Source organism: Rhinopithecus bieti, unplaced genomic scaffold (assembly GCF_001698545.2).
Source record: "Rhinopithecus bieti isolate Rb0 unplaced genomic scaffold, ASM169854v2 scaffold_2574, whole genome shotgun sequence".
Taxonomy (NCBI): domain Eukaryota; kingdom Metazoa; phylum Chordata; class Mammalia; order Primates; family Cercopithecidae; genus Rhinopithecus; species Rhinopithecus bieti.
In genome coordinates, this window is record NW_016804493.1 from 5,169,299 (window position 1) to 5,185,277 (window position 15,979).

Here is a 15,979-nt window from a genome sequence, read left to right on the forward strand (position 1 = left end):
GAACAACTTCTTACAGCAGACAGAACTATACAATTCTTGTCATGTATAACAAGGATTTGAGACCCCTGAGACTCATGTATCCTTTAGAGATTCATGCGTTAGTCCACAAATCACGTCAGTCTGAACACAGGAGTTTGAGCTCATGAGATGGTAAGTTTCTTCTTGAAAGCTCTAGGGTCTCCCCTTTGAGAGTGGATTAGAGAACTGCGTGTTGGTGTTCATGTTTGCCAGAGACCACGACACTTTCACCCTGTTAGGCAATTCGAGAAAACATTGCCTTTGTGTTCAGTTTATTGCACTGACATGTGGCAAACTGGAATACACTATACAATATAATTTAACACCAAGTAAAACCATTTGAATCTCCATAACTTGGAGGCCCAGGGTCTGGGGAGAGAAACGCTCCTGCCTTCAGATTGAGGTTTTATTTATGCATTAAGGCCACCCCGGGACACGTGTTCATGCTTCCGTTTCCTTGTCGCTAACACAGGGATGATAAGGTTTGCTCTACCTACTTTGTGTGAGACTCAAATAAGATAGTGAGTGTGAAAACACAAATAGTAGACATTGAGTGATACGAAGACAGTAATATTATTCACTCTTAAAGGCAAAGCCCCCCTGATTCCTTACTCACATTCTAGCATAACCTTCCTGAAAAGACAAAGGGGATATGAGTGCCTACAGGGTAGAGACACTCCTTGTCGTTCTTACCTCATAGCTCATCTTCATAACTGCACCTCCAAAGTCGATTGCCTGCCAGCATACTGTGGTGGTCCAGTGTCCTCTGGGCTCCTCCATGTAGCTTTAGGTTATAGAAATGACATGTATGGGAATCCCCCAAAAGCAGTGTGATTCTTCCTTGGAGCTGGGAGGACAGAGATAGCATGTATTGGCTCGTTCAGATGTCAGGTTAGTCCACTTAATTCTTGGAGAAGCCAATTCGTGTTTAAGCCCATGCCTGAATGTTAGCCAGAGGCTTTGAGATGCATCCTCTAGATCATGTGTAATACGTCGATGCCTTGTATTCCAAAACAAGTTTAGGCAAACTCAAAGTAGGTCAAACCACTGGATCTGTAGAAAGCCCCCATTCCTGACGGGTTTTTGAGGCCGAATCAAGAATCCTCCCGTCCCACCCCTGTGGCAGTAACACGCCATGACTGTGATCGTGTTCCTCCTCAGTCCCTCCTCCTGACTTGTCTTCTTTCCTCTCACCTTTTCCTCAGGTTGGCTCACTATTGCCAGCTCCGGGATGTCCAGACGCTGGCAATGCTCTGTAGCGTGTTCGAAGCCCAGTCTCGGCCTCAGGGGATACCAAACCCCTTTGGGCCTTTTCCCAACCGTTCTTCTAATCTTGTGGTGTCCCATAGTCGATATGTAAGTTTGTCCTTTTCTGGTTTTGTCTGTTTTTTTTTTTTTTTTAGACAGAGTTTTACCCTGTTGCCCAGGCTGGAGTGCAGTGGCACGATCTCAGCTCACTGCAACCTCTACCTCCTGGGTTCAAACAATTCTCGTGCCTCAGCCTCCTGAATAGCTGGGATTACAGGCATGCACCCCCACTCCCGGTATATTTTTGTATTTTTAGTAGAGATGAGGGTTCACCATATTGGCCAGGCTGGTCTCGAACCCCTGACCTCAGGTGTTTTCCCTTCCTTGGCCTCCCAAAGTGCTAGGATTACAGGCATGAGCCACCACGCTTGGCCTGCTGTTTTCTTAATGTGAACTGTCATGGGGAACAGTATTCTGATGCTAGTCCTGTTGGTTCTTCTCTTCCCATCTGTAGCCTAGCTTTACCTCTTCTGGTTCGTGCTCCAGTATGTCAGACCCAGGGCTCAACACTGGCGGCTGGAACATAGGTTTGTATGGAAATGACTTAGCCCACGCTGGATTTTTAGTTCTCTGATAGCTGTGCATATGTAAGCTTTAGTTGATGCTTAGTCTCCATATTTTTTTCTTGTTTCTTATTTCTCTTTACATTTACTGTGATAGGGATACTCTTGCCGGAGGCCTGGCTCTGCATGTTGAACAGGCCACGTTCTGGGGGTCTTTGTGCCTTTTGCTGTGTTGCTTTCCATCTCAAAACCTGGAGAAACTGACAATGGGACTTCCCACTGTTCACCCCCAAAATCCAACCCTTATCCTTTCTCCTTCACATGCCCTTTCCATGTTCATCTGCCACCTACCCCTGCCCACGAACGCTTTCAGAGTAGACAAATACAGCTGATCATAAAGCTATTTGCGGAGTAGGTGTATTTGTATTTCCTGGATTTTTTTTAAAAAACAATTTTTTAAAATGATCTTAATTTTTCTGATTTCAAAAGTAGCTCATGCCCAGTGAAGAAAAGCAAACACGAAGTATTAGAGAAGAAAATTGTAATCGTTGATCTCCCACCTAGGAATAGCATCCATTAACGTTCTAGAACATTTCCATCCATTCTTTGTGTGCAGGAGTGTGGTCATTCCATATATGTGACTTTGTGTTCTGTTTTTAATTAAATCATGAGCAAATATTGTTCAAAAAGTCTTCATAAATAATGACTACATAACATTCCACTCTATCTCTATGCCATCATTTGCTTTATTTATTTATTTATTTAGTTTTTTGAGATGGAGTCTTGCTCTGTTGCCCAGGCTGGAGTGCAGTGGTGTGATCTCGACTCACTGCACCCTCCACCTCCCAGGTTCAAGCAATTCTCCTGTCTCAGCCTCCCGAGTAGCTGGGATTACAGGCATGTGCTAGTAGCCCAGCTACTTTTTGTATTTTTTTTTTTTAGTAGAGACGGGGTTTCACCATGTTCATCAGGCTGGTCTCAAATCTCTGACTTCAGGTGATCTGCCCGCCTCGGCCTCCCAAAGTGCTGGGATTCCAGGCTTGAGCCACCATGCCCAGCCCATCATTTGCTTTAGCATCCTGTGTGTGTACTTAGCTATCAGGTTCTCTTAGTAATAAATACCTGGGCAAAAAGGTAAGGGTAGGAAAGAGTTCTGTTTAGTTATATTTCTCAGAATATTCAGCCTCACTTACTTTTCTTCTGGGAAATCCATTGGCCACATGCGGTCTTATGAGACTTTTCAGATATTTTCCATGCCTTCTCTGATTGCCATCTTCCCTTTGCATTTGATTTTCTTCAGCGGGAAGAGAGGCAGAGCACTTGTCCTCCCCTTGGGGAGAATCCTCGCCGGAAGAGCTCCGCTTTGGGAGTCTGACCTGCAGTGATCCCCGGGAGCGGGAACGCGACCAGCATGATAAAAATAAAAGGTAACCATCCTCTCAGGTGAGAGCTGCGATGCCAGACTCCAGTTTCTCCACAATCACAACTCTTGTGCTTTTTTTTTTTTTTTTTGACACAGAGTCTTACTCTGTCGCCAGGTTGGAGTGCAGTGGCGGAATCTGGGCTCACTGCAACCTCTGCTTCCCAGGCTCAAGTGATTCTCCTGCCTCAGCCTCCTGAGTAGCTGGGACTACAGGCACCTGCCACCATGTCCGGCTAATTTTTTGTGTTTTTAGTAGAAACAGAGTTTCACCATGTTGGCCAGGCTGGTCTCAAACTCCTGACCTCAAGTGATCTGCCAGCCTCGGCTTCCAAAAGTGCAGGGAGTGACAGGTGTGAGCCACCGTGCCTAGCCAGGACTGTTGCTTTAAGAAGGGCATATTAAGTGCCATTTAGGATCAAGCTTATTTTTTCTTAAAGGATCTGACAGGAAATCTTTTTAACTTTCTCCAGGCTCCTGGACCCCGCCAACACCCAGCAATTTGATGACTTTAAGAAATGCTATGGGGAAATCCTCTACCGTTGGGGTCTGAGAGAGAAGCGAGCCGAAGTGTTGAAGTTTGTCTCCTGTCCTCCTGACCCGCACAAAGGGATCGGTGAGGATGCATTTCTCTCTCTTCCTGTCACTGTCTGAAAGATCCTGTAATTTAATTTGTCCACAGCATCAGACTTGGAATGAAGTTTCAGCTTCTCATTTCTAAGCAGAAATTTCTGAGGCATTTTGAGTCTATTCCAAGCTTCTGAAAAGCCCTTGCATTTCATAACAGGATGAAATCTTTTTTTTTTTTTTTTTGGGATGGAGTCTCACTCTTGTCGCCCAGGCTGGAGTGCAGTGGTGTAATCTTGGCTCACGGCAACCTTTGCCTCCCGGGTTCAAACTTCTCCTCCCTCAGCCTCCCGAGTAGCTGGGATTACAGGTGCCTGCCATCATGCCCGGCTAATTTTTGTACTTTTAGTAGAGATGAGGTTTCACCATATTGGCCAGGCTGGTCTCGAACTCCTGACCTCAGGTGATATGCCCGCCTCGGCCTCCCAAAGTGCTGGGATTACAGGTGTGAGCCATGGCGCCTGGTCCAGGATGAAATTTCTATTGCAACAGAAGTAGTTTATACACAGTACTCCAGCATGGATCAGAGGGATGGATATTTCTTCATTTATTCCTCTATGTGTCCAACTCCTCTTAGGCACAGTGCCCACACATTCCTTTCCTGCATGGAGCTTACAACTGAGTGGGGGGGGATATTAAATAATTTCAAATAAATATTCACAAGCAAACGAAAACGATGTGGGGGCAGGGAGAACAGAGAGGGAGAATCTTAAAAGAGGAATTGAGGTGTGTTAGGAAGGCCTCCAAGGAGCTGCGGTCTGAAGATTTAAAGGAACCATGGAGCCATCAGTGCAGAGTGGTGAAAAGAGCGTCCCACACTGAGGGTCAGGCCCCAGGGAAATGACTGTCGTTGTGAACAAGCGAAGGAAGGTCGCACAGTGTGGCTGCAGTACAGTGGGGAGAAGAGCGGTATCAAATTAGAGTGTAGAGTACTTAGGATTGAGTCAGGCAGGTGCTTGTAAGTTGTAGTAAAGAATTCGGATTCAGCCAGATATGGTGACTCATGCCTGTAATCCCAGCACTTTGGGAGGCCAAGTCTGGCAGATCACTTGAGGCCAGGGGTTTGAGACTAGCCTGGCCAACATGGTGAAACCCCGTCTGTACTAAAAATACAAAATTAGCCAGGTGTGGTGGCACACGCCAATAATCCCAGCTCCTTGGGAGGCTGAGGCAGGAGAATCGCTTGAACCCAGGAGGCAGAGGTTGCAGTGAGCCGAGATCATGCCACTGCACTCCAGCCTGAGTGACAGCAAGACTCTGTCTCAAAAAAGAAAAAAAAAAAGAATTTCAATTGTATCCAAGTCCAATGGTAAGCTTCCAAGGGCATAAGAAGTAAGCAGCGTGCTTGGGTTGTGTTTTAAGAGGGTCACTATGGCCTTCCTATGAAAAAAGGATGGGAGGAGGGCAGAGCAGAAGCCGGAAGCCGGTTCAGAGATGTTGTAGTGGTCAGAGGCGGTCAGCCCGGTCTATGGGTGGCATTGCTGGAGTTTGAGAGAGATGATGGATGGGTTAAAATATATTGTAGAGCTAGACTCAGTGTGACTTACTTATAACTTGGATATGGGATCAGGAAGAGAGATGAAACTTGGATGATTCCTAGATTTTCAGCATGAGCGACTGGGTCAATGGCAGTACCAGCTTCCCAGATGGAAACAACTGGAAGAACGCTGTGGGCTTAGCTTGGGATAGTCAGTGATATGTGTGAGATATTGGACTGGAGAAGTTGCATAGGCAGTTGGGTGTGAGTTGGGTTCTCAGAGGAGAGATTGGGGCTAGAACTGGGATTTCGGGATCCCCAGCATGTGAATGGCATTCCAGCTGTGGGAATGGGTGTGTTGACCCACCCAGCTGGGGCTGGGAAGGAAGAGTGCAGGGAGAGGCCGCCCGCGCTGGGCCTTGAGAGAAACCGATACCTGGAGCTTGGGTCCTAGAGGAAGAACAAGGCAGAGAGAGTTAGAATGAGACCCTAGTGAGTGTTGAGGAAAAGCAAGACTGAGCAGAGAGAGGTGTTGTACAGAATGAAGTGGAAGGCTGCCAAATGTAGTGGACTAAACATACACTGATTTCCTCTTCTCCAGGACCCCACCAAAATGTCTGTACAGAGCTCTTCTGAAAAGCTTAACTGTACAAGAAGTAATGTTGGTAATAAAATTTGGGATCTGGGAAGCTGATAGCTTAGTGGCAGCTGATTTTGCAGGGCCTGATAAAGCTGAACCCTGAACTGTTGTCAGAAGCACAAAACACACTGCAGAACCCTCACGTGGCTCAGGGACCTGTGGACGTGGCTTGACAGTGAGATTAAAAATGGGTGTGGCCGGGCATGGTGACTCATGCCTGTAATCCGAGCACTTTGGGAGGCTGAGATGAGCGGATCACGAGGTCAGGAGATCGAGACCATCCTGGCCAACATGGTGAAACCCTGTCTCTACTAAAAATACAAAAATTAGCCGGGCATGGTGGCACATGCTTGTAGTCCTAGTTACTTGGGAGGCTGAGGCAGGAGGATCACTTGAGCTCGGGAGGCAGAGGTTGCAGTGAGCCGAGATTGTGCCACTGCACTCTAGTCTACAACAAAAAAGAAACAGTTAAATAAATGGAAAGCATTTCATCTAGGGAGTGATGAGGTGGGCAGTGGCAGGGAATGCTGGGTTTTGTAATAAGATGTGTAGAATGATTTGACTCTTTTAAATTGTGTAGATATAGTTTCTTTTCCTTTCTTTTCTTTTCTTTTTTTTGTTTTTGAGACAGAGTGTCGCTCTGTTGCCCAGGCTGGAGTGCAGTCACGTGATCTCGGCTCACTGCAACCTCTGCCTCCCAAGTGCAAGCGATTCTCATGCCTCAGCCTCCCAAGTAGCTGGGACTACAGGCGCCCGCCACCATGCCACTTGTATTTTTAGTAGAGACACTAAAATACAATACAATTAATAGGAATCTTTAGTTGAGATAGTAAAATACAATACAAATACCACTTGTATTTTTGGTAGAGATGGGGTTTCGCCATGTTGTCCAGGCTGGTCTTGAACTACTGGCCTCAAATGATGCGTCTGCCTCAGCCTCCTAGAGTGCTGGGAGTACAGATGTGAGACACCATACCTGGTAGTTTCTATTTCAAGAAACAAACTAGAGTAATATGTAGGTTTAGGTAGTGAATTTCAAGGATTATTTTAACAGAGATTATATTGGTATATGTACTTGAAGAAATGTAAAGACACAAAATGCTATCTGGGCAACATATTTTTTCAGAGCATCTAAATGAATGAAAGTATCTCAGGAAAAGATTAATGATAGCCTGGAGCAATTTGTCTTTTAAAAATTAGTTTTCAGGAAAACATATGAATCATGGAGATACAGAGCTGATGTATCAGCCCATCAGTCAGCTAAACCCTTATTGACATCTGCTTTTATAAAGTGTCATGCTGGATTCTGTGGGATGTACAAAGAAATAAAAAGTGTGGTTTGGCGGGTCAAGATGTCTGTAGTGCAGTCAGAGAGTCTGAAATACAAACTCAGGAAGACTTAATGGTAGTTAAGGATGAATAATGTATCCTAATTTCAATAAAAGCAATGTCACAAGGTTTATAAAGCACGGCAGGATTGTAAAAGATGGACTCACAGACAAAAGCAGTAAAAGAAGTATTTTCTTTTCTTTTCTTTTTTTTTTTTTTTTTTTTTTAGGGGGGGTCACTCTGTCGCCCAGGCTGGAGTGCAATGGAACAATCTCGGGTCACTGCAACTTCCACCTCCTTGATCATCCCATATCCACAGACTTCAGCATAGCAAATTTGAGGGACAAAGTTAGTTTCATTGGGATTCAATATTTACAGATGGGGCTCATGGTTTCATTCGTTTTGTGGGGATACTCTTAGATAGAGTATTCCCTTAAAGAAAGTCTCAAGATACGAGATGTTTTTTTTGTTTTTGTTTCTGATTGTGGTATGTGATGTGCTTGGTCTTAATGGTGGCAGAGCAAAGCGATTGCTTTCCCAGCCTCCGCATGGGGAGGATTCCCTCCCTAGAGGCACAGAGCTGCTCACCTAAATTTCGTTCAGCAGTTTATTGGTTCAGTATATTAATTTAACGTCTTATTTCTTTGGCCAGTTTTATTTACTTTTGTGTAATAGGTGATGTTGATTAACACACAAGACTTTTTGTTGTATAGTTAACAGACTGGAGCCATATGATCCTGCACCTTTGGAGTTCGCTTCCTCCTGGAAGTTTTGAAAAGCCTTGGAATCATACTTTGATTGTTCTATGTGCTGGGAGTATTTTTATGGTCTTTATTAGTTTGTCCGTTAGGACCCAAGAATGATTCATTTCACCCTTATCAAGTTTCACCGGCAAAACCTATCCTGTCGTCCTGTGCCTCTTACCTGTGATCCTCAGGGTAGTCAGTGTTTCTGGCCTGTCAGGAAATGACATCTGTACTTTGTGCAAGGCTGGGATTCCCTAAGCCAAAGAAGTTTCCTGGGAGGACTTGTGGGCTTCATGTCCACGTATGAAGCAATCTCCTCCCCTTCTTAATGACTTATCATACCTAATTTATTTTATTTATTTATTTATTTATTTATTTATTTATTTATTTATTTAGAGATGGAGTCTCGCTCTTTCGCCCAGGCTGGAGTGCAGTGGTGCAATCTCGGCTCACTGCAAGCTCCGCCTGCCGGGTTCACGCCATTCTCCTGCCTCAGCCTCCCGAGTAGCTGGGACTATAGGTGCCCGCCACCGTGCCCGGCTAATTTTTTTGTATTTTTAGTAGAGACGGGGTTTAACCATGTGGGCCAGGATGGTCTCGATCTCCTGACCTCGGGATCCGCCCGCCTCGGCCTCCCAGAGTGCTGGGATTACAGGCGTAAGCCACCGTGCCTGGCCGTATCATACCTAATTTAAATGAGATTTGAATCTAAATGTGATGTTTTGGGCATGACCTTGGCTGTAAATTTGATCTATCCATGTGTATCGTGATAAGTAGGAGGGCAGCTTCTTTTGTTTTTTATTTTTTAAATTTTTATAAAATAGAGACAGAGTCTCACTATGTTGTCCATTGTGGTCTCAAATTCTTGGGTTCAAGTGATCCTTCCATCTCAGCCTCCCAGCATGCTGGGATTAGAAGCATGAGCCGCCACACCCAGCCCCAGCAGACTCACTGAACCTGTATAAATATTTTGTCATGGAAAGAAAAGGCCTTTGTGTGGTACTTACCCATTGTTCTGAGCACTTCTGCAGATGAGGTTAATCAACATATGATATTTCCTATGGAATTATTGTTCTAAGGTTTTCCTAATGATTTGGTATCTTATAGTCTATATTAAGATCTTTTTTGGATTTTTTTCCTCCTGAAGGTAATTGGAACAAGATACCATTGTCAGAGTGTTTCATTTCAGTGTTTATAATGTGTTAAACTGAGGGGTAGAGATGGAGCAAGAAAAAAGAAAGAATGTTTTCTCCTTTCTAGTAGAAAATAGATCATTAGCCAGAATTAAATTTTTCCATCAGTTGTATTCAGTCCCTGCTAAGTAATTCTTGTTCTGATTATCTTGGATTCTCTACCCATCTGCTTTCACTAAAGTCATCTGCTTCTGAACCAAAAAGTCCTAGAAATCCTGATCCATTCCACAGCCTGACAAGTGTCTCCTGGTGGCAATGGTGTTTGGCTTGTTTGTTTTTTGAGACAGGGTCTCACTCTGTCACCCAGGCTGCAGTGCAGAGGCATGATCACAGCTCACTGCAGCCTCGACCTGCTGGGCTCAACAACCCTCCCACCACAGTCTCCCGAGTAGCTGGGACCACAGGCATACACCATCATGCCCGGCTAATTTTTTGGAAAATGTTTTTGTAGAGATGGGGTCTCGCCATGTTGCCCAGGCTGGTCTCAAACTCCTGGGCTCAAGGGATACCCCCACCTCGGCCTCGCACAGTGCTGGGATTACAGGCGTGAGAAACTGCTTCTGGCTGGTGTCAGCTTATTTGGAAAGTTGGTATTCAGGAATCTCTTCAGTAATATCAGTAGTGAAGAGTACCTTTATTGGTGCCTAAAGAGGCTTTATTTTGACATGTCTTCTATAAGTTTCTATTTATGACCTATTGTTTATAGCAGGTGACTTTAGGCAAGTGTGAGGCAAAAGCAGAAACTGGCAATTGGCAATAATGCGAAATGGCTCTGGCTAGTTTATGATAACAGTATCATATGGAGCAGAAAAACACGTAATCATTTCCTAAGGATTCAGTTAGTGATTCCCCAACACTAAAATATTTTGGGCTCTGAGGATATTGACAAATCTCCACGCTCTTTTAATTCATCCCATAAAATGTTTGTAAGGTTATTGCCAAACAAAAGGAGTACTGTATTTTCTTTTTACTATTGTTTTCTTTTTTGGTGGAGTGGGTGCTGTGGGGGGAACAAGATCTCTCTCTGTCGCCCAGGCTGGAGTGCAGTGGTGCAGTCTTGGCTTGCTGTAACCTCCGCCACCCAGGTTCAAGCAGTTCTCCTACCTCAGCCTTCCAGGTATTACAGGTGTGCACCGCCACGCCCAGCTAATTTTTATGTTTTTAGTGGAGATGGGTTTTGCCGTGTTGGCCAAACTGGTCTCGAACTCCTGGCCTCAGGTAATCCACCCACCTTGGCCTCCCAAAGTGCTGGGATTACAGACGAGAGCCACGGCACCCGGCCAAGTACTGTATTTTCATTTTAAACATAAGTTTAAAAAATAAATTTGTTGAAAGATATGCCAGTCTTTGTAACAGACATGAGTATCCTTCTATTGATCTTGAAAGAAGTTGCGGAAAAATTCCCATTAATAATCTTGCACTTGAGTAAAGTTCCCCAGGGAGGTTGAACTTCCCTATTTGATTTCTCATATTGTGGGTTTAATAAACACAAGAGCTTTTACAATAATGCTAAACTATGAAAAGGATAGAGAATGCCAGACATTCCCAATCATTTCTGGCTTCCCTCCTTCCTATAGTGAGGGAACAAATCTGTAGTGTTGGCCACTTGTCATCTGGAGAGTTCTACGTGTAGCCGACATGTGTAGAAGACAGTGAGAGCTTTGTTTTTCCAAATTTGGGAAAAGGCAGTTTGAGAAAGAGTTGTCAGAGGTGATTCGATATAAGCATAAGTTATTATATGCCTAAAGACAAGACATTGTAACATACTTAGTTCAGAATGATGATATTTAAAATAAACACGGCAGGTGGGGTGTAGTGGCTCACGCCTGTAGTCCCAGCACTTTGGGAAGCCGAGGCAGGCGGATCACCTGAGGTCAGGAGTTCGAGACCAGCCTAGCCAACATGGTGAAACCCCCTCTTTACTAAAAATACAAAAATTAGCCGGGCATGTTGTCAGGTGCCTGTAATCCCAGCTACTCGGGAGGCTGAGGCAGGAGAATCGCTTGAATCCGTGAGGTGGAGGTTGCAGTGAGCTGAGATCACACCATTGCACTCCAGCCTGGGTGACAAGAGCGAGACTTCATCTCAAAAAATAAATAAATAAATAAAAAGAAAAATAAATAAATAAACACAGCAGCAAATAATTAAGAACCCTAGACTTTTCAGAAGTAGATTTTCGTTTAATGTAATTCAAAAGCATGACAAAAAGCACCAGAAATTAACCAGCTGTCAAGTGAGATTATTTTGGTGCTGTAAGAATCACATTTGACATTTTCTTCGTCACTAAACAGTTTTCTTAGGAAGTATTGTTTTTTTCCTCTTAAAGTGTATATCATTTGATTTTGTTTAAAAATGTTAAGATACCTTTGTGTGTTTGTGTGTGCGTGTGTGTGTTTTGAGATGTACGCAAAACCAGCAAATTTAAATATTTTAACTTTAAAATATACTAACTTTATCAGCACATTCAGTAAGACAATACCCTCACCCCGTTGATTGATCGTTTTCATAAAACTGGAACATTTCTTTGATGAACTAACAGAACACATCAATTATTTTGAATACAGATTCATATCTCATACTTGCAAGTGGTATCTGCTTTGCAATTTGTATCTAGTATAGCCCCAGCCTCCCCAGAGTCATTCTTCTTCCCTCAGAGACCCAGAGAAAACCTGGAACCATTAGCCACCGACACTATTAGTGGATTGTCAGGGAAAATTCTAAACAACCAGATGTGAGACACCTTGCCAGCTCTGTTTGGGGAACACATTCCACATCCCTTTGTATGCCCTAAAGTGGTGAGAGGAGGCGCGCACCAGCAAGGCCCACGGGCGTCTGCCCATCCTTCTCAACCGGTTCGTCTGCTGAGCCATCCCATTGCGTATATACCGGGAAAAGGCAAGGGAGCGCGTCCTGGGGTTTTAGTGTTTTCTGTCTTTGTGAATTTAGATCTCCTTAGAAATTGTCCAGATCCCCCCAAAGATCATTCACTAATTAATGAAATGAAATATTAGTTCAGGGTCTTAAAGTTAATAAGGATCTTGAAAACTATATTTAATCTGATTCCCTGTAGAGAAACACAATTATTAATGATACTATGAGATGACATTTTAATAATTTTACCCAGATAGATATGGAGAATAATTAAGTTTACAGTTCTCTCAAGTACCAAAGAACAAACCCTTTTAAACATTAGAATTAAATTTACCTGAACGCACAATATTTGCATTCTCTTAATGTGAAATGTTGGCCAATAAAACCAGTAATGAAAATTTGAGAGTTTTCAACTAATTAGGCTTTTCATGAGAATATAACCAAAGTTTGTACATAATATAAAAAATTATGCTTAGAGGGAGAAGATGTAGCTATTTTTAAACCAAAATTATCAAACTAGTCTGATTTGTCTCAGGATTTGCCTTAATTGGGACTATCATAAAATATGCCCTTAGGTACCACATATCAGAGGAGTTTTTACTGGCGTATTTTTCTAACCACCAATTGTCATTCAACAGAGCAGCCAGTTCTGCTGGAAGAAAGGACCCTCCCTCCGTTGTAAGAGGGAAGGAGAGGTGGGAGATTGTAAGATGCCTGGTGTAATGATGAGGGGAAGTGAGAGAAGAGGCCGGCAGGTGCAGGAGTGGGGAGAAAAGGCCTGAGGGAGGAGTTTGCAGAATGTGGCAGAGGCCCGAAGTCACCATCTCAGGGACAGAAGGGAAACACAGGCTCTGTGCAGGGCTAGGTGTTGTGTCTGTTGGTGATCGTGTGTATGAAGTGAGATGCATTTCTTGACCATGGGCCTTTCTGCAGGATTGCTCAGCCTCTTGTGGGCAGGCATGGAGTGGGCAGGTGATATGGTTCATCCAGGGTAGAGGTTTTGCCAGGTGGTGCAGGAGATGGGCAAAGGAATTGAAGGCATTTGTAAAATAAGTGATTATTATAAAGTGAGTCCATGTAATTCAGGTTGGCCAAAGGGCAAACTGCAGCTCGAAGAAAGGGGCAGGTGGACCAAAGGGTTAGTGGTGGTGGGTTAGGGACGAGGGCAAAGACCTGAATGGCCAGGTGGGCACAGGGTTAGTGGTGTAGGTTTGGGAGACCTCCAGGATTGTGCTAAGATCTAGGGTAGAGAGAAAATTGAGAGCCAAGAACAAGTCTTCAGTGAATCGAGGTGTGTCTCCAGAATGTCCGCAGATGACACAGAGAAAAGGGGGAAAGGCTAGTGAAGCTGGATGATGTTGGCCTCCGGCAGAAGGTCATGGTCTGGAGGTGGTGATGGGGCCCAGTCCCCACCCCACTGCCCCTGCAGTCAGCGGACTTAAGTAAGAAATGGCCTTTCATCCAAAGGCCAGCAGAGGCGGGAGGGTCAGTTGATGAGGAGATTATTGCCAGCACAGTAGACAGAGCAGGTTTCACTCGGGGTAGCCCAGTGGAACCAGTCCTTGCCCGGCGATGGAGCAGCACGTGGTGTCCTGACTTGGGCCGGTGGCGAGTGCACAGTAGCAGGCGTTGGTAAAACCAGTCTGCCCTCTGCTGAAGCGTTACTACTAAGTCATTCAGTTCTTTCACCTGTTCAACATCTCCTGCGTGCCAGGCCCTGCCAGCCGTCAGGGTGGGAAGAGGCATCAGATGCACCTGCCCCCTGCTGTGGGGCACTGGGTTTCCACGTGAGACCCCTGAGAAAATACAGTACTCAGCCAGGTGCAGTGGCTCAGAAGGAGTTCTGATTTAAAACAAACAAACAAACAAACAAAAAACAGAACATGGGCTGGGCACGGTGGCTCACGCCTATAATCCCAGCACTTTGGGAGGCCAAGGCAGGTGGATCACCTGAGGTCAGGAGTTCGAGACCAGCCTGGCCAACATGGTGAAACCCCGTCTCTACTAAAAATATAAACTTAAGCCAGGGGTGGTGGCAGGCGCCTGTAATTCCAGCTACTTGGGAGGCTGAGGCAGGACACTTGAACCCGGGCTGTGAAGGTTGCAGTGAGCCAAGATTGTATCATTGCACTCGAGCCTGGGCGACAAGAGTGAAACTCTGTCTCAAAAAGAAAAAACCAAAAAAACAGAAAATGCAAACCACTGGTCTAAGAATCTGCCGGAGTCTAAGAGGAGACGTCCTTCTTCCTGGCAAGCCCCAGTTTCCTTTTTCAGAACTAAACTCATGCTGCCTCTTGTTTTGCCCGTCCCTGCCCATTTCCAGAGTTCGGCGTGTACTGCAGCCACTGCCGGAGTGAGGTCCGTGGCACGCAGTGTGCCATCTGCAAAGGCTTCACGTTCCAGTGTGCCATCTGCCATGTGGCTGTGCGGGGATCGTCCAATTTCTGCCTGACCTGTGGGCACGGTGGCCATACCAGCCACATGATGGAGTGGTTTCGGACCCAGGAGGTGTGTCCCACTGGGTGTGGGTGCCACTGCCTGCTTGAAAGCACTTTCTGAACCTACAGACCACAGGTGTTGTCTGAAATCCCAGATGACCCATGAATGCCGCTGACAAGCTGTCTGTCAGGGGAGGGGCTCCAGAACCTCCATTCGTCCCCAGTGATACGGGAGGATGGTCCCCCCAGGACTGTGCAGTGTCAGCTCTTGGTGGGCCTCTGCCTTCTCTTCTGTTTGGCTACCTGGCGTGGATGTCACTGTGGGAAGATGAGGGCAGAAGTGCAGAGCTGCACTTGTGTGTTGTCTATGTCGGCTGAGCTACCAAGGGGGAGGTTTTCATGGAGAACAGCACCTGGCTCCAGGGCCGATGTTACCCTGTAAGGTGTTAGCCTTAAACCACGGAGCGGTGTTCTCCTGATGCCAACAGAGAGACCAGAGTCAGATGGAAAAGACAGCCTCCTGAGGCCGAGGACAGTTGGTCGGAATTGAATCAACAAATGGGCCTGTGGCATTGTGGCTTTAGAAGCTGGTACATTTACTGAGCTGATGGACAGTGGCCTTCTAAAATATGACACTTAAATTGTAAATATGCACTGTACTTAAGGATTCTTAAGATGTATTTTTTGTTTGTTATTTCTCCTCCAGCTGTTATCCCTTGGCTAATAAAATTCTAGTAATTATTTGAAAAAAAAAGAAGAGAGAGAAAGTTAAACAACATTTTTGGTGAATCATTTTTTACCCTACTTCTAATTGAAGGTAGCTATTTTGAATAGGACCAAAGTCAGTGCTCTGATTTTTAAAGGAAATGCTGATTTACTTTTGTCATCTGACAGGAGAAAATAGAATTTGACATTTAAGGTTCTTCCCAACCCCAAGAGTCTTCTTATTTCTTCTAGCAAAAGGAGAACGAGATTGCTGTGCAGCATGGATGGAAAAGTCTCCCTTGGCCAGGCACAGTGGTTCACGCCTGTAATCCCAACACTTCAGGAGGCAAAAGTGGGAGGATCACCTGAGCTCAGGAGTTCGAGACCAGCCTGGGCAACATAGGAGATCCCATCTCTGCAAAAAATTTAAAAAATAGGCTGGGTGCGGTGGCTCATGCCTGTAGTCCCAGCACTTTGGGAGGCCAAGGTGGGAGGATCACCTGAGGTCAGGAGTTCAAGACCAGCCTGGGCAACATAAGGAGATCCCATCTCTGTAAAAAACTTTAAAAATAGGCCAGGCGTGGTGGCTCATGCCTGTAATCCCAGCACTTTGGGAGGCCAAGGCAAGAGGATCACCTGAAGTCAGGAGTTTGAGACCAGCCTGGCCAACATGGTATAACCCCATTTCTACTAAAAATACAAAA

General features: G+C 45.1%; 1 protein-coding gene across 1 annotated transcript in view; it reads left to right on the top strand.

Annotated features, from left to right (window-relative positions):
• Window positions 1-15,310, top strand: part of WDR59 (WD repeat domain 59) — a 131,588-nt gene extending 116,278 nt beyond the window's left edge. Inside the window, exons 22-26 of the mRNA XM_017868616.1 lie at window positions 1,224-1,374; window positions 1,781-1,853; window positions 3,130-3,256; window positions 3,723-3,865; window positions 14,456-15,310. Of these exons, the coding sequence (XP_017724105.1) occupies window positions 1,224-1,374; window positions 1,781-1,853; window positions 3,130-3,256; window positions 3,723-3,865; window positions 14,456-14,691 (730 nt within the window). The 3' untranslated portion in view covers window positions 14,692-15,310. The remainder of the gene's footprint in view (window positions 1-1,223; window positions 1,375-1,780; window positions 1,854-3,129; window positions 3,257-3,722; window positions 3,866-14,455) is intronic.
• Window positions 15,311-15,979: the final 669 nt, after the last annotated feature.